Source organism: Cherax quadricarinatus, chromosome 25 (genome assembly GCF_038502225.1).
Source record: "Cherax quadricarinatus isolate ZL_2023a chromosome 25, ASM3850222v1, whole genome shotgun sequence".
NCBI classification, from domain to species: Eukaryota; Metazoa; Arthropoda; class Malacostraca; order Decapoda; family Parastacidae; genus Cherax; species Cherax quadricarinatus.
Window position 1 is genome coordinate 29,858,036 of NC_091316.1, and position 20,379 is coordinate 29,878,414.

General features: G+C 46.2%; 1 protein-coding gene across 3 annotated transcripts in view; it reads left to right on the forward strand.

Annotated features, from left to right (window-relative positions):
- The window catches only part of LOC128689941 (proton-coupled folate transporter), a 187,628-nt gene that overhangs the window by 30,760 nt on the left and 136,489 nt on the right, over nucleotides 1-20,379 (forward strand). The window contains exon 2 of one of the 3 annotated variants that reach the window (XM_070088682.1): nucleotides 1,421-1,543. The exons of the other annotated variants lie outside the window; for them this stretch is intronic. Coding sequence (XP_069944783.1) covers nucleotides 1,496-1,543 — 48 coding nt within the window. The 5' untranslated portion in view covers nucleotides 1,421-1,495. The remainder of the gene's footprint in view (nucleotides 1-1,420; nucleotides 1,544-20,379) is intronic. 3 annotated transcript variants of the gene reach the window in all.

The window sequence follows — 20,379 nt, forward strand, 5'->3', positions numbered from 1 at the left end:
TTGCTGACCTAGAAAGTGTACGAAGAACTTTCACGGCACACATAAGTACGATTAGGGACCTAAATTACTGGGAACGGTTGAAGTCCCTTGATTTGCATTCCCTGGAACGCAGACGAGAGAGATACGTGATAATATACACCTGAAAATCTCTCCATATGAAAGCAAGACTCGGCAAGAGATGCAACATTTTCCCAATGAAAAGCAGGGGTGCCTCGAGTACACTGAGAGACAACACAATAAGTGTCCGGGACCCAAGACTGTTCAACTGCCTCCCAGCATACATAAGGGGAAATACCAATAGACCCCTGGCTGTCTTTAAGAAGGCACTGGACAGGCACTTAAAGTCAGTACCTGACCAGCCGGCTGTGGTTCGTCCATCAGTTTGCGTGCTGCCAGCAGTAACAGCCTGATTGATCAGACCCTGATCCACCATGAGGCCTGGTCTCAGACCGAGCCGCGGAGACGATGACCCCCGAAACTTTCCCCAGATATACTCCAGGAGTGGGTTGGTTACATACAGACTTGAGGGGAGGGGGAGGATAACAGTAGCCATGCACACACCTTCCAGGACAAGCAGTCCGCCCAACAAACTACCGCCACCACTCCCTCATACTTCCACTCCTTTCTAATGACATTTTCCTCTCACATACTGTCAAAGGTGAGGAGCAGAGAATCTTGACGAAGTAGAAGTAAGAATGTAATCACTGAGAGGCAGTGTAGCAAACCTACTGGGTAGACCCTCTCAAATCCATCCTCTCTCACTTGTAGCTGGTGGTCAGGCAATAATGTTACGGAAGATGTTCTTCTCTGTAACAAAATGCCGTTGTACTGCAGTATCTGATAGTGTGTATATTATGGTGGAATACAGTACCGACAAGTTGTTAAGTTTACCTGGAGTTTACCTGGAGAGAGTTCCGGGGGTCAACGCCCCCGCGGCCCGGTCTGTGACCAGGCCTCCTAGTGGATCAGAGCCTGATCAACCAGGCTGTTGCTGCTGGCTGCACGCAAACCAACGTACGAGTCACAGCCCGGCTGATCAGTAAGACACATGTGCAACAGTTAGGGTAATGGACCGATTATATCGTCTTTACATCTCTTCTGCCTCTGCTGCCTCCTCTGTACTCGACTGAAGAAGCCTACATTGTAGGCAAAACGTTCCGTAATAAAGATATCCAACTGCTGCACATGCGTCTTACTTATCAAAAGTGTAAATACTAAATACCCTTATCATTTTCTTACCCTATTTTTTTTACACTGACAATGAATCACGTCACATTCAGCAGACTCATCGGGCAGGGCTTATTGATCTGCTGCTTTTCCCAGCATGACCTGCAGATGGGCTCGCAACACCTGCAAGAACAGGTTATTGAATGTTGGAGGCATGGCCATGATTTTTTTTTTTTTTTTTTTTTTTGTGAAGAGTGTGAAGCGGGCAGACTCCATGGACGTCCCCGGCGGCTGACCAAACTGGGTGGTGAAGGTGTTTGCCTTCTCTATGAGATCTACTTGTGTAGCGCCCCTCTTCTCTAACACAGCTAGCAAGGTATTTAATGCACTGATCCTCCCTTTGGTGTACGGATATGAGGTCGAGCCACACCCACTGAGGTCACGCACGCCAAGCAGCTGCAAGTCAGCGCAAATGGCAGTGATACCAGCACTATGCCATCCCACCACTCCAGCTGCACATTGCACTCCAGCTCTTCCTGAACACCCACTAAACCAGTAGGACAAACATCTGTAAGTACACGGATCACCTTATTGCTATCCTTCGGCTGTTGTTGTTCTTCAAGACTATATCTCTTCCAGGCAGAGAACTGGTGATTGACAGCGCGCTGTCTCGGGTACTTCACCAACCATCTCATTCTCCCATGATCTTTGGCAGAAACATCTTGACGCTTGTCAAAGACAGCGATTTTCTTAGTACAACCTGGATAGTGACTCAGACGACCCTTGATGGATGCGATCAGATCTGATGGATTACTGTCGTGTGGTCACACGGTACAGTAGAACAGTTACTGAGCATCCACGATGACAGTGTCAACAGCTATTAGAGATATCTCCAGCACACCAAGGAGCTTGCTTAACACTGACCTGTTACTTTTCCCAAGACAACAGTGTCCATTAATGTGAGACAGGGACACTGCACACTTTTACTTGAGACCTTTTCATTCTGGCAGCTAGTGATTCACTTTCTACTAAATCATTCTTCTCTTAGAAGCTTTTTGACGTGTTCCTTCGAGATCATTGAACAATAACAGTTTTTATGAAGTTCAACAGATGCTCGTTCGCCATCAGAATCCAGAATAGTCTGCACTTTCTGTCACATAGCCATGCAGCTGTATTGCACTCAGCCACTGTCTTAACTCCTGGTACCTGGATTGGTGTGTTGCAGACTTTCTGCAGGTTAAGAGAAGACACTTCCCATCATGAGAGAAGACACTTCCCATCATGAGAGAAGACACTTCCCATCATGAGAGAAGACACTTCCCATCATGAGAGAAGACACTTCCCATCATGAGAGAAGGCACTTCCCATCATGAGAGAAGGCACTTCACATCATGAGAGAAGACACTTCCCATCATGAGAGAAGGCACTTCCCATCATGAGAGAAGACACTTCCCATCATGAGAGAAGACACTTCCCATCATGAGAGAAGACACTTCCCATCATGAGAGAAGGCACTTCCCATCATGAGAGAAGACACTTCCCATCATGAGAGAAGACACTTCCCATCATGAGAGAAGACACTTCCCATCATGAGAGAAGGCACTTCACATCATGAGAGAAGACACTTCCCATCATGAGAGAAGGCACTTCCCATCATGAGAGAAGACACTTCCCATCATGAGAGAAGACACTTCCCATCATGAGAGAAGACACTTCCCATCATGAGAGAAGGCACTTCCCATCATGAGAGAAGACACTTCCCATCATGAGAGAAGACACTTCCCATCATGAGAGAAGACACTTCCCATCATGAGAGAAGGCACTTCACATCATGAGAGAAGACACTTCCCATCATGAGAGAAGGCACTTCCCATCATGAGAGAAGACACTTCCCATCATGAGAGAAGACACTTCCCATCATGAGAGAAGGCACTTCACATCATGAGAGAAGACACTTCCCATCATGAGAGAAGGCACTTCACATCATGAGAGAAGGCACTTCCCATCATGAGAGAAGGCACTTCACATCATGAGAGAAGGCACTTCCCATCATGAGAGAAGACACTTCCCATCATGAGAGAAGACACTTCCCATCATGAGAGAAGACACTTCCCATCATGAGAGAAGGCACTTCACATCATGAGAGAAGACACTTCCCATCATGAGAGAAGGCACTTCACATCATGAGAGAAGACACTTCCCATCATGAGAGAAGGCACTTCCCATCATGAGAGAAGGCACTTCCCATCATGAGAGAAGGCACTTCACATCATGAGAGAAGGCACTTCCCATCATGAGAGAAGACACTTCCCATCATGAGAGAAGACACTTCCCATCATGAGAGAAGGCACTTCCCATCATGAGAGAAGACACTTCCCATCATGAGAGAAGGCACTTCCCATCATGAGAGAAGACACTTCCCATCATGAGAGAAGACACTTCCCATCATGAGAGAAGACACTTCCCATCATGAGAGAAGACACTTCCCATCATGAGAGAAGGCACTTCACATCATGAGAGAAGGCACTTCCCATCATGAGAGAAGACACTTCCCATCATGAGAGAAGACACTTCCCATCATGAGAGAAGACACTTCCCATCATGAGAGAAGGCACTTCCCATCATGAGAGAAGACACTTCCCATCATGAGAGAAGACACTTCCCATCATGAGAGAAGACACTTCCCATCATGAGAGAAGGCACTTCCCATCATGAGAGAAGACACTTCCCATCATGAGAGAAGACACTTCCCATCATGAGAGAAGACACTTCCCATCATGAGAGAAGACACTTCCCATCATGAGAGAAGGCACTTCCCATCATGAGAGAAGACACTTCCCATCATGAGAGAAGACACTTCCCATCATGAGAGAAGGCACTTCCCATCATGAGAGAAGGCACTTCCCATCATGCGAGAAGGCACTTCCCATCATGAGAGAATCATGAGAGAAGGCACTTCCCATCATGACACTTCACATCATGAGAGAAGGCACTTCCCATCATGAGAGAAGGCACTTCCCATCATGAGAGAAGACACTTCCCATCATGAGAGAAGACACTTCCCATCATGAGAGAAGGCACTTCCCATCATGAGAGAAGGCACTTCCCATCATGAGAGAAGGCACTTCCCATCATGAGAGAAGACACTTCACATCATGAGAGAAGGCACTTCCCATCATGAGAGAAGGCACTTCCCATCATGAGAGAAGGCACTTCCCATCATGAGAGAAGACACTTCCCATCATGAGAGAAGACACTTCCCATCATGAGAGAAGGCACTTCCCATCATGAGAGAAGGCACTTCCCATCATGAGAGAAGGCACTTCCCATCATGAGAGAAGACACTTCCCATCATGAGAGAAGGCACTTCCCATCATGAGAGAAGGCACTTCCCATCATGAGAGAAGGCACTTCCCATCATGAGAGAAGGCACTTCACATCATGAGAGAAGACACTTCCCATCATGAGAGAAGGCACTTCACATCATGAGAGAAGGCACTTCCCATCATGAGAGAAGACACTTCCCATCATGAGAGAAGACACTTCACTTCATCATGAGAGAAGACACTTCCCATCATGAGAGAAGGCACTTCACATCATGAGAGAAGGCACTTCACATCATGAGAGAAGACACTTCACTTCATCATGAGAGAAGGCACTTCACATCATGAGAGAAGGCACTTCACATCATGAGAGAAGGCACTTCACATCATGAGAGAAGGCACTTCCCATCATGAGAGAAGGCACTTCCCATCATGAGAGAAGGCACTTCACATCATGAGAGAAGGCACTTCCCATCATGAGAGAAGGCACTTCCCATCATGAGAGAAGGCACTTCCCATCATGAGAGAAGGCACTTCACATCATGAGAGAAGGCACTTCACATCATGAGAGAAGGCACTTCACATCATGAGAGAAGGCACTTCACATCATGAGAGAAGGCACTTCACATCATGAGAGAAGGCACTTCACATCATGAGAGAAGGCACTTCCCATCATGAGAGAAGACACTTCCCATCATGAGAGAAGGCACTTCACATCATGAGAGAAGGCACTTCACATCATGAGAGAAGGCACTTCACATCATGAGAGAAGGCACTTCACATCATGAGAGAAGGCACTTCACATCATGAGAGAAGGCACTTCACATCATGAGAGAAGGCACTTCCCATCATGAGAGAAGGCACTTCACATCATGAGAGAAGACACTTCCCATCATGAGAGAAGGCACTTCACATCATGAGAGAAGGCACTTCACATCATGAGAGAAGGCACTTCCCATCATGAGAGAAGGCACTTCCCATCATGAGAGAAGGCACTTCACATCATGAGAGAAGGCACTTCCCATCATGAGAGAAGGCACTTCCCATCATGAGAGAAGGCACTTCCCATCATGAGAGAAGGCACTTCACATCATGAGAGAAGGCACTTCACATCATGAGAGAAGGCACTTCACATCATGAGAGAAGGCACTTCACATCATGAGAGAAGGCACTTCACATCATGAGAGAAGGCACTTCCCATCATCATGAGAGAAGGCACTTCCCATCATGAGAGAAGGCACTTCACATCATGAGAGAAGGCACTTCCCATCATGAGAGAAGGCACTTCACATCATGAGAGAAGGCACTTCACATCATGAGAGAAGGCACTTCCCATCATGAGAGAAGGCACTTCACATCATGAGAGAAGGCACTTCACATCATGAGAGAAGGCACTTCACATCATGAGAGAAGACACTTCCCATCATGAGAGAAGGCACTTCACATCATGAGAGAAGGCACTTCCCATCATGAGAGAAGGCACTTCACATCATGAGAGAAGGCACTTCACATCATGAGAGAAGGCACTTCCCATCATGAGAGAAGACACTTCCCATCATGAGAGAAGGCACTTCACATCATGAGAGAAGGCACTTCACATCATGAGAGAAGACACTTCCCATCATGAGAGAAGGCACTTCACATCATGAGAGAAGGCACTTCACATCATGAGAGAAGGCACTTCCCATCATGAGAGAAGACACTTCCCATCATGAGAGAAGGCACTTCCCATCATGAGAGAAGGCACTTCACATCATGAGAGAAGGCACTTCCCATCATGAGAGAAGGCACTTCCCATCATGAGAGAAGGCACTTCACATCATGAGAGAAGGCACTTCCCATCATGAGAGAAGGCACTTCACATCATGAGAGAAGGCACTTCACATCATGAGAGAAGGCACTTCCCATCATGAGAGAAGGCACTTCCCATCATGAGAGAAGGCACTTCCCATCATGAGAGAAGGCACTTCACATCATGAGAGAAGGCACTTCACATCATGAGAGAAGGCACTTCCCATCATGAGAGAAGGCACTTCACATCATGAGAGAAGGCACTTCCCATCATGAGAGAAGGCACTTCCCATCATGAGAGAAGGCACTTCCCATCATGAGAGAAGGCACTTCCCATCATGAGAGAAGGCACTTCACATCATGAGAGAAGGCACTTCCCATCATGAGAGAAGGCACTTCACATCATGAGAGAAGGCACTTCACATCATGAGAGAAGGCACTTCCCATCATGAGAGAAGGCACTTCCCATCATGAGAGAAGGCACTTCACATCATGAGAGAAGGCACTTCCCATCATGAGAGAAGGCACTTCACATCATGAGAGAAGGCACTTCACATCATGAGAGAAGGCACTTCAAATCATGAGAGAAGGCACTTCCACTTCCCATCATGACAGAAGGCACTTCCCATCATGAGAGAAGGCACTTCCCATCATGAGAGAAGGCACTTCCCATCATGAGAGAAGGCACTTCCCATCATGAGAGAAGGCACTTCACATCATGAGAGAAGGCACTTCCCATCATGAGAGAAGGCACTTCACATCATGAGAGAAGGCACTTCCCATCATGAGAGAAGGCACTTCCCATCATGAGAGAAGGCACTTCCCATCATGAGAGAAGGCACTTCCCATCATGAGAGAAGGCACTTCACATCATGAGAGAAGGCACTTCCCATCATGAGAGAAGGCACTTCACATCATGAGAGAAGGCACTTCACATCATGAGAGAAGGCACTTCCCATCATGAGAGAAGGCACTTCCCATCATGAGAGAAGGCACTTCACATCATGAGAGAAGGCACTTCCCATCATGAGAGAAGGCACTTCACATCATGAGAGAAGGCACTTCCCATCATGAGAGAAGGCACTTCACATCATGAGAGAAGGCACTTCACATCATGAGAGAAGGCACTTCCCATCATGAGAGAAGGCACTTCCCATCATGAGAGAAGGCACTTCCCATCATGAGAGAAGGCACTTCCCATCATGAGAGAAGGCACTTCCCATCATGAGAGAAGGCACTTCACATCATGAGAGAAGGCACTTCACATCATGAGAGAAGGCACTTCCCATCATGAGAGAAGGCACTTCACATCATGAGAGAAGGCACTTCACATCATGAGAGAAGGCACTTCCCATCATGAGAGAAGGCACTTCACATCATGAGAGAAGGCACTTCACATCATGAGAGAAGACACTTCCCATCATGAGAGAAGGCACTTCACATCATGAGAGAAGGCACTTCACATCATGAGAGAAGGCACTTCCCATCATGAGAGAAGGCACTTCCCATCATGAGAGAAGGCACTTCCCATCATGAGAGAAGGCACTTCACATCATGAGAGAAGGCACTTCCCATCATGAGAGAAGGCACTTCACATCATGAGAGAAGGCACTTCCCATCATGAGAGAAGGCACTTCCCATCATGAGAGAAGGCACTTCCCATCATGAGAGAAGGCACTTCCCATCATGAGAGAAGGCACTTCACATCATGAGAGAAGGCACTTCACATCATGAGAGAAGGCACTTCACATCATGAGAGAAGGCACTTCACATCATGAGAGAAGGCACTTCACATCATGAGAGAAGGCACTTCACATCATGAGAGAAGGCACTTCACATCATGAGAGAAGGCACTTCCCATCATGAGAGAAGGCACTTCACATCATGAGAGAAGGCACTTCACATCATGAGAGAAGGCACTTCACATCATGAGAGAAGGCACTTCCCATCATGAGAGAAGGCACTTCACATCATGAGAGAAGGCACTTCACATCATGAGAGAAGGCACTTCACATCATGAGAGAAGGCACTTCCCATCATGAGAGAAGGCACTTCACATCATGAGAGAAGGCACTTCACATCATGAGAGAAGGCACTTCACATCATGAGAGAAGGCACTTCCCATCATGAGAGAAGGCACTTCACATCATGAGAGAAGGCACTTCACATCATGAGAGAAGGCACTTCACATCATGAGAGAAGGCACTTCACATCATGAGAGAAGGCACTTCCCATCATGAGAGAAGGCACTTCACATCATGAGAGAAGGCACTTCACATCATGAGAGAAGGCACTTCCCATCATGAGAGAAGGCACTTCCCATCATGAGAGAAGGCACTTCCCATCATGAGAGAAGGCACTTCACATCATGAGAGAAGGCACTTCACATCATGAGAGAAGGCACTTCACATCATGAGAGAAGACACTTCCCATCATGAGAGAAGGCACTTCCCATCATGAGAGAAGGCACTTCACATCATGAGAGAAGGCACTTCCCATCATGAGAGAAGGCACTTCACATCATGAGAGAAGGCACTTCACATCATGAGAGAAGGCACTTCACATCATGAGAGAAGGCACTTCCCATCATGAGAGAAGGCACTTCCCATCATGAGAGAAGGCACTTCACATCATGAGAGAAGACACTTCCCATCATGAGAGAAGGCACTTCACATCATGAGAGAAGGCACTTCACATCATGAGAGAAGGCACTTCACATCATGAGAGAAGGCACTTCACATCATGAGAGAAGACACTTCCCATCATGAGAGAAGGCACTTCACATCATGAGAGAAGGCACTTCACATCATGAGAGAAGGCACTTCACATCATGAGAGAAGGCACTTCACATCATGAGAGAAGGCACTTCACATCATGAGAGAAGGCACTTCACATCATGAGAGAAGGCACTTCACATCATGAGAGAAGGCACTTCCCATCATGAGAGAAGGCACTTCACATCATGAGAGAAGGCACTTCACATCATGAGAGAAGGCACTTCCCATCATGAGAGAAGGCACTTCCCATCATGAGAGAAGGCACTTCCCATCATGAGAGAAGGCACTTCACATCATGAGAGAAGGCACTTCACATCATGAGAGAAGGCACTTCACATCATGAGAGAAGACACTTCCCATCATGAGAGAAGGCACTTCCCATCATGAGAGAAGGCACTTCACATCATGAGAGAAGGCACTTCCCATCATGAGAGAAGGCACTTCACATCATGAGAGAAGGCACTTCACATCATGAGAGAAGGCACTTCACATCATGAGAGAAGGCACTTCCCATCATGAGAGAAGGCACTTCCCATCATGAGAGAAGGCACTTCACATCATGAGAGAAGACACTTCCCATCATGAGAGAAGGCACTTCACATCATGAGAGAAGGCACTTCCCATCATGAGAGAAGACACTTCCCATCATGAGAGAAGACACTTCCCATCATGAGAGAAGGCACTTCCCATCATGAGAGAAGGCACTTCACATCATGAGAGAAGGCACTTCCCATCATGAGAGAAGGCACTTCCCATCATGAGAGAAGGCACTTCCCATCATGAGAGAAGACACTTCCCATCATGAGAGAAGACACTTCCCATCATGAGAGAAGACACTTCCCATCATGAGAGAAGACACTTCCCATCATGAGAGAAGACACTTCCCATCATGAGAGAAGGCACTTCACATCATGAGAGAAGGCACTTCACATCATGAGAGAAGACACTTCCCATCATGAGAGAAGACACTTCCCATCATGAGAGAAGGCACTTCCCATCATGAGAGAAGACACTTCCCATCATGAGAGAAGGCACTTCACATCATGAGAGAAGGCACTTCCCATCATGAGAGAAGACACTTCCCATCATGAGAGAAGGCACTTCACATCATGAGAGAAGACACTTCCCATCATGAGAGAAGACACTTCCCATCATGAGAGAAGACACTTCCCATCATGAGAGAAGACACTTCCCATCATGAGAGAAGACACTTCCCATCATGAGAGAAGACACTTCCCATCATGAGAGAAGACACTTCCCATCATGAGAGAAGACACTTCCCATCATGAGAGAAGACACTTCCCATCATGAGAGAAGACACTTCCCATCATGAGAGAAGACACTTCCCATCATGAGAGAAGACACTTCCCATCATGAGAGAAGACACTTCCCATCATCAACAGTTGCTTCGACCATCTCCCAACTCCTGCATTATAAATAAGAATGTGAGGAACTGTAACAACCGCTGTTATACACCACAGTGATGAGAGGTTAGTGATGAGGTACACTGGCAACACTTCTGTTACGACAGGTATGTTGTGAGGTACACTGGCAACACTGTTCTACACCTCTGTTATGAGAGGTATGTTGTGAGGTACACTGGCAACACTGTTCTACACCTCTGTTATGAGAGGTATGTTGTGAGGTACACTGGCAACACTGTTCTACACCTCTGTTATGAGAGGTATGTTGTGAGGTACACTGGCAACACTGTTCTACACCTCCGTTGCGAGAGGTATGTTGTAAGGTACATTCTGGGAATACCATCGTTATGGAAGGACCTGTTATCGTCTTCAGGCTAGTTTGTTGAAGTGTAGCTCGTGGTCCCACCTCCTCCTTTGATAATAATAATAATAATAACAGTCTCCTCTGCCTCAGTATATGCATAAGGTATAGTGCAGAGTAGTGATGAAATTATAATGTAACAAAATATGTGCAAAACAACCACTGTGAAAAATAGTGAAATTTCAGGAGCTTTCGTGACTTCTCACATTATCAAGGAACTATATCAGAAGTCACAGAAGCGCTTGGAATTTCACAGTTTTCCACAGTGGTTGTTCTGCGTATTGTGATATCACCTGTTTACTGTGATCTTATTGCATATAGGTATGTACTCACTTAATTGTACTCACTTAATTGTGGTTGCAGGGGTCGAGGCTCGGCTCCTGGCTCCGCCTCTTCACTGGACGCTGCTAGGTCTTCTCCCTGCTCCGTGAGCTTTATCATACCTCATCTTAAAGCTATGTATGGTTCCTACCTCCACTACCTCACCTTGCTAGTCTATTCCACTTCCTGACATCTCTATGACAGAAAAAATACTTTCTGCCATCCCTTTGACTTGTCTGAGTCTTCAGCTTCCAATTGTGACTCCTTGATTCTGTTTACCCTCTCTGGAACATCCTGTCTCTGTCCACCGTACCTATTCCACGCAGTATTTTGTATGTCGTTATCATGTCTCCCCTGACCCTCCTGTCCTCCAGTGTCGTCAGTCAGATTTCCCTTAACCTTTCTTCGTAGGACAGTCCCCTTAGCTCTGGAACTAGCCTTGTTGCAAACCTTTGTACTTTCTCTAATTTCTTGACGTGCTTGACCAGGTGTGGGTTCCAAACAGGTGCTGCATACTCCAGTATGGGCCTGACGTACACAATGTACAGTGTCTTTAACGATTCCTTACTAAGGTGTCGGAACGGTATTCTCAGGTTTACGAGGCGCCCGTATGCTGCAGCAGTTATCTGGTTGATGTGAATCTTTGTGTGCATGTATGAATTTCCATACTTACACTTTTGCGTATGTATGCAAATTCTAATGTATGGGGCTGCTAATGTATGAATGTACGCCTTTTGTAAGTATACATTTGAATATGTATATGAATAGCTATGTGTGTATGTGCTATTGTGTGATTGTATGCATGTACACTTTTATGTATGAATGTACATGTGTATATGTGTACATATATATTGGTGTCCTTATGTGTGCGTACATATGTATGTAAATAAGGATGAACTCTTTTGCATAAGCATATGTATGAATATAAATATTCATATTTGTACTTGATATGCATATGAATCCATGTGCATGTATATATATACATGTACGCAAGTGCCAGTACGTGTGTATCCTTACTTGTATGTGCATGCTTATATGTCCGTGTATGTATGTGTACACCTGCCTATGTGTACTCACCTAATTGTACTCACCTAATTCTGGATGCAGGGGTCGATATTCAGCTCCTGGCCCTGTCTCTTCACTGAACGCTAATAGATCCTCTCTCTACCTACTCCACGAGCTTCATCATACCTGGTCTTAAAGCTATGTATGGTTCCTGCCTCCACTACTTCACTGTGAGTGACAGTGTAAACAACAATGGCAGCCACCAGGAGTTGTGTCCAGAGTGAAAATTATATATTTTTCACTTTTATCGCTTGTGTTTTTGTGTCAAGTTTATATTACGGAAAGTAATACACTTGCTCTCTCTAGGCTGGAATACTGCTTTACATTGACATCTCTATGCTGGAATACTGCCATACATTGACATCTCTAGGCTGGAATACTGCCATACATTGACATCTCTCGGCTGGAATACTGCCATACATTGACATCTCTAGGCTGGAATACTGCCATACATTGACATCTCTAGGCTGGAATACTGCCATACATTGACATCTCTCGGCTGGAATACTGCGGTACATTGACATCTCTAGGCTGGAATACTGCCGTACATTGACATCTCTAGGCTGGAATACTGCCGTACATTGACATCTCTAGGCTGGAATACTGCCGTACATTGACATCTCTAGGCTGGAATACTGCCGTACATTGACATCTCTAGGCTGGAATACTGCCGTACATTGACATCTCTAGGCTGGAATACTGCCGTACATTGACATCTCTAGGCTGGAATACTGCCGTACATTGACATCTCTCGGCTGGAATACTGCCGTACATTGACATCTCTAGGCTGGAATACTGCCGTACATTGACATCTCTAGGCTGGAATACTGCCGTACATTGACATCTCTAGGCTGGAATACTGCCGTACATTGACATCTCTAGGCTGGAATACTGCCGTACATTGACATCTCTAGGCTGGAACACTGCCGTACATTGACATCTCTACAATACTGCCGTGACATCTCTAGGCTGGAATACTGCCGTACATTGACATCTCTGCCGTAGGCTGGAATACTGCCGTACATTGACATCTCTAGGCTGGAATACTGCCGTACATTGACATCTCTAGGCTGGAATACTGCCGTACATTGACATCTCTAGGCTGGAATACTGCCGTACATTGACATCTCTAGGCTGGAATACTGCCGTACATTGACATCTCTACGCTGGAATACTGCCGTACATTGACATCTCTAGGCTGGAATACTGCCGTACATTGACATCTCTAGGCTGGAATACTGCCGTACATTGACATCTCTAGGCTGGAATACTGCCGTACATTGACATCTCTAGGCTGGAATACTGCCGTACATTGACATCTCTAGGCAATTGACATCATCTATAGGCTGGAATACTGCCGTACATTGACATCTCTAGGCTGGAATACTGCCGTACATTGACATCTCTAGGCTGGAATACTGCCGTACATTGACATCTCTAGGCTGGAATACTGCCGTACATTGGCATCTATAGGCTGGAATACTGCCGTACATTGACATCTCTAGGCTGGAATACTGCCGTACATTGACATCTCTAGGCTGGAATACTGCCGTACATTGACATCTCTAGGCTGGAATACTGCTGGAATACTGCCGTACATTGACATCTCTAAGCTGGAATACTGCCGTACATTGACATCTCTAGGCTGGAACACTGCCGTACATTGACATCTCTAGGCTGGAATACTGTCGTACATTGACATCTCTAGGCTGGAATACTGCCGTACATTGACATCTCTAGGCTGGAATACTGCCGTACATTGACATCTCTAGGCTGGAATACTGCCGTACATTGACATCTCTAGGCTGGAATACTGCCGTACATTGCCATCTATAGGCTGCCGTAATACATCTCTAGCCGTACATTGACATCTCTATGCTGGAATACTGCCGTACATTGACATCTCTAGGCTGGAATACTGCCGTACATTGACATCTCTAGTCTGGAATACTGCCGTACATCGACATCTCTAGGCTGGAATAATGCCGTACATTGTCATCTCTAGGCTGGAATACTGCCGTACATTGACATCTCTAGGCTGGAATACTGCCGTACATTGACATCTCTAGGCTGGAATACTGCCGTACATTGACATCTCTAGGCTGGAATACTGCCGTACATTGACATCTCTAGGCTGGAATACTGCCGTACATTGACATCTCTAGGCTGGAATACTGCCGTACATTGACATCTCTAGGCTGGAATACTGCCGTACATCGACATCTCTAGGCTGGAATACTGCCGTACATTGGCATCTCTAGGCTGGAATATTGATGTACATTGACATCTCTAGGCTGGAATACTGCCGTACATTGACATCTCCAGGCTGCCGTACATACATCTCTAGGCTGGAATACTGCCGTACATTGGCGTACTGCCGTTCATTGACATCTCTAGGCTGGAATACTGCCGTACATTGACATCTCTAGGGTGGAATACTGCCGTACATTGGCATCTATAGGCTGGAATACTGCCGTACATTGACATCTCTAGGCTGGAATACTGCCGTACATTGACATCTCTAGGCTGGAATACTGCCGTACATTCTAGGCTGGAATACTGCTACATACATCTCTAGGCTGGAATACTGCCGTACATTGACATCTCTAGGCTGGAAAACTGCTGGAATACGTACATTGACATCTCTATGCTGGAATACTGCCGTACATTGACATCTCTAGGCTGGAATACTGCCGTACATCGACATCTCTAGGCTGGAATACTGCCGTACATTTTCATCTCTAGGCTGGAATATTGATGTACATTGACATCTCTAGAATATGCCGTACATTGGCATCTATAGGCTGGAATACTGCCGTACATTGACATCTCTAGGCTGGAATACTGCCGTACATTGACATCTCTAGGCTGGAATACTGCCGTACATTGACATCTCTAGGCTGGAATACTGCCGTACATTGACATCTCTAGGCTGGAATACTGCCGTACATTGACATCTCTAGGCTGGAATACTGCCGTACATTGACATCTCTAGGCTGGAATACTGCCGTACATTGACATCTCTAGGCTGGAATACTGCCGTACATTGACATCTCTAGGCTGGAATACTGCCGTACATTGACATCTCTAGGCTGGAATACTGCCGTACATTGACATTGACATCTCTCTAGGCTGGAATACTGCTGTACATTGACATCTCTAGGCTGGAATACTGCTGTACATTGACATCTCTAGGCTGGAATACTGCTGTACATTGACATCTCTAGGCTCTAGGCTGGAATACTGCCGTACATGACATCTCTAGGCTGTGCCGTACACTGCCGTACATTGACATCTCTACGCTGGAATACTGCCATACATTGACATCTCTAGGCTGGAATACTGCCGTACATTGACATCTCTAGGCTGGAATACTGCCGTACATAGACATCTCTAGGCTGGAATAGTGCAGTACATACTGCCATGACATCTCTAGACATCTCTAGGCTGCAATACTGCCGTACATTGACATCTCTAGGCTGGAATACTGCCGTACATTGACATCTCTAGGCTGGAATACTGCATCTCTACGCTGGAATACTGCCATACATTGACATCTCTAGGCTGGAATACTGCCGTACATTGACATCTCTAGGCTGGAATACTGCCGTACATTGACATCTCTAGGCTGGAATACTGCCGTACATTGACATCTCTAGGCTGGAATACTGCCGTACATTGACATCTCTAGGCTGGAATACTGCCGTACATTGACATCTCTAGGCTGGAAAACTGCCGTACTTTGACATCTCTAGGCTGGAATACTGCCGTACATTGACATCTCTATGCTGGAATGCCGTACTGCATCTCTAGTACATTGACATCTCTAGGCTGGAATACTGCCGTACATTGACATCTCTAGGCTGGAATACTGCCGTACATTGACATCTCTAGGCTGGAATACTGCTGGAATACTGTACATTGACATCTCTAGGCTGGAATACTGCCGTACATTACATTGACATCTCTAGGCTGGAATACTGCCATACATTGACATCTCTAGGCTGGAATACTGCCGTACATTGACATCTCTAGGCTGGAATACTGCCGTACATTGACATCTCTAGGCTGGAATACTGCCGTACATTGACATCTCTAGGCTGGAATACTGCCGTACATTGACATCTCTAGGCTGGAATACTGCCGTACATTGACATCTCTAGGCTGGAATACTGCCGTACATTGACATCTCTAGGCTGGAATACTGCCGTACATTGACATCTCTAGGCTGGAATACTGCCGTACATTGACATCTCTAGGCTGGAATACTGCCGTACATTGACATCTCTAGGCTGGAATACTGCCGTACATTGACATCTCTAGGCTGGAATACTGCCGTACATACATCTATAGGCTGGAATACTGCCGTACATTGACATCTCTAGGCTGGAATACTGCCGTACATTGACATCTCTAGGCTGGAATACTGCCGTACATTGACATCTCTAGGCTGGAATACTGCCGTACATTGGCATCTCTAGGCTGGAATACTGCCGTACATTGACATCTCTAGGCTGGAATGCCGTACATTGACATCTCTAGGCTGGAATACTGCCGTACATTGACATCTCTAGGCTGGAATACTGCCGTACATTGACATCTCTAGGCTGGAATACTGCCGTACATTGACATCTCTAGGCTGGAATACTGCCGTACATTGACATCTCTAGGCTGGAATACTGCCGTACATTGACATCTCTAGGCTGGAATACTGCCGTACATTGACATCTCTAGGCTGGAATACTGCCGTACATTGACATCTCTAGGCTGGAACACTGCCGTACATTGACATCTCTAGGCTGGAATACTGCCGTACATTGACATCTCTAGGCTGGAATACTGCCGTACATTGACATCTCTAGGCTGGAATACTGCCGTACATTGACATCTCTAGGCTGGAATACTGCCGTACATTGACATCTCTAGGCTGGAATACTGCTGTACAGTGACATCTCTAGGCTGGAACACTGCCGTACATTGACATCTCTAGGCTGGAATACTGCCGTACATTGACATCTCTAGGCTGGAATACTGCCGTACATTGACATCTCTAGGCTGGAATACTGCCGTACATTGGCTGGAACATGCTCTTGACATCTCTAGGCTGGAATACTGCCGTACATTGACATCTCTAGGCTGGAATACTGCCGTACATTGACATCTCTAGGCTGGAATACTGCCGTACATTGACATCTCTAGGCTGGAATACTGCCGTACATTGACATCTCTAGGCTGGAATACTGCCGTACATTGACATCTCTAGGCTGGAATACTGCCGTACATTGACATCTCTAGGCTGGAATACTGCCGTACATTGACATCTCTAGGCTGGAATACTGCCGTACATTGACATCTCTAGGCTGGAATACTGCCGTACATTGACATCTCTAGGCTGGAATACTGCCGTACATTGACATCTCTAGGCTGGAATACTGCCGTACATTGACATCTCTAGGCTGGAATACTGCCGTACATTGACATCTCTAGGCTGGAATACTGCCGTACATTGACATCTCTAGGCTGGAATACTGCCGTACATTGACATCTCTAGGCTGGAATACTGCCGTACATTGACATCTCTAGGCTGGAATACTGCCGTACATTGACATCTCTAGGCTGGAATACTGCCGTACATTGACATCTCTAGGCTGGAATACTGCCGTACATTGACATCTCTAGGCTGGAATACTGCCGTACATTGACATCTCTAGGCTGGAATACTGCCGTACATTGACATCTCTAGGCTGGAATACTGCCGTACATTGACATCTCTAGGCTGGAATACTGCCGTACATTGACATCTCTAGGCTGGAATACTGCCGTACATTGACATCTCTAGGCTGGAATACTGCCGTACATTGACATCTCTAGGCTGGAATACTGCCGTACATTGACATCTCTAGGCTGGAATACTGCCGTACATTGACATCTCTAGGCTGGAATACTGCCGTACATTGACATCTCTAGGCTGGAATACTGCCGTACATTGACATCTCTAGGCTGGAAGACTGCCGACATCTCTAGGCTGGAATACTGCCGTACATTGACATCTCTAGGCTGGAATACTGCCGTACATTGACATCTCTAGGCTGGAATACTGCCGTACATTGACATCTCTAGGCTGGAATACTGCCGTACATTGACATCTCTAGGCTGGAATACTGCCGTACATTGACATCTCTAGGCTGGAATACTGCCGTACATTGACATCTCTAGGCTGGAATACTGCCGTACATTGACATCTCTAGGCTGGAATACTGCCGTACATTGACATCTCTAGGCTGGAATACTGCCGTACATTGACATCTCTAGGCTGGAATACTGCCGTACATTGACATCTCTAGGCTGGAATACTGCCGTACATTGACATCTCTAGGCTGGAATACTGCCGTACATTGACATCTCTAGGCTGGAATACTGCCGTACATTGACATCTCTAGGCTGGAATACTGCCGTACATTGACATCTCTAGGCTGGAATACTGCCGTACATTGACATCTCTAGGCTGGAATACTGCCGTACATTGACATCTCTAGGCTGGAATACTGCCATTGTCTCTAGGCATTGACATTGACATCTCTAGGCTTGAATACTGCCGTACATTGACATCTCTAGGCTGGAATACTGCCGTACATTGACATCTCTAGGCTGGAATACTGCCGTACATTGACATCTCTAGGCTGGAATACTGCCGTACATTGACATCTCTAGGCTGGAATACTGCCGTACATTGACATCTCTAGGCTGGAATACTGCCGTACATTGACATCTCTAGGCTGGAATACTGCCGTACATTGACATCTCTAGGCTGGAATACTGCCGTACATTGACATCTCTAGGCTGGAATACTGCCGTACATTGACATCTCTAGGCTGGAATACTGCCGTACATTGACATCTCTAGGCTGGAATACTGCCGTACATTGACATCTCTAGGCTGGAATACTGCCGTACATTGACATCTCTAGGCTGGAATACTGCCGTACATTGACATCTCTAGGCTGGAATACTGCCGTACATTGACATCTCTAGGCTGGAATACTGCCGTACATTGACATCTCTAGGCTGGAATACTGCCGTACATTGACATCTCTAGGCTGGAATACTGCCGTACATTGACATCTCTAGGCTGGAATACTGCCGTACATTGACATCTCTAGGCTGGAATACTGCCGTACATTGACATCTCTAGGCTGGAATACTGCTTTACATTGACATCTCTAGGCTGGAATACTGCCGTACATCGACATCTCTAGGCTGGAATACTGCTGTACATTGACATCTCTAGGCTGGAATACTGCCGTACATTGACATCTCTAGGCTGGAATACTGCCGTACATTGACATCTCTAGGCTGGAATACTGCCGTACATTGACATCTCTAGGCTGGAATACTGCCGTACATTGACATCTCTAGGCTGGAATACTGCCATACATTGACATCTCTAGGCTACATTGACATCTCTAGGCTGGAATACTGCCGTACATTGACATCTCTAGGCTGGAATACTGCTGTACATTGACATCTCTAGGCTGGAATACTGCCGTACATTGACATCTCTAGGCTGGAATACTGCCGTACATTGACATCTCTAGGCTGGAATACTGCCATACATTGACATCTCTAGGCTTTAATACTGCCGTACATTGACATCTCTAGGCTTGAATACTGCCGCACATTGACATCTCTAACCTGGAATACTACTGTACATTGACATCTCTATGCTGGAATACTGTTGTACATTGATATCTCCGTTCAAGGCAGGTGAAATTATCAGGTCTGAAGTATGTACTGACAACCTTTACTGCACATATCAGTGCCATCAAACACGTTAACTACTGGAAACGCCTGGAAGCACTTGACTTTTACTCACTGGAGCGCAGGCGAGAGAGATACATCATAATTTACACCTGGGAAATACTCGAGGGACTGGTCCTTAATATGCACAGAGAAATCACTCCCTACGAAAGCAAATGACTTGGCAGGTGATGCAACATACTCCCAATGAAAAGTAGGGGTGCCCTTAGTACACTAAGAGTAAACACAATAAGTGTCTGGGGTCAAAGACTGTTCAACAGCCTCCTACCATCCACAAGGGGAATTACCAATAGACCTCTGGTTGTCTTCTGGAGGGAGCTGGACAGATACCTA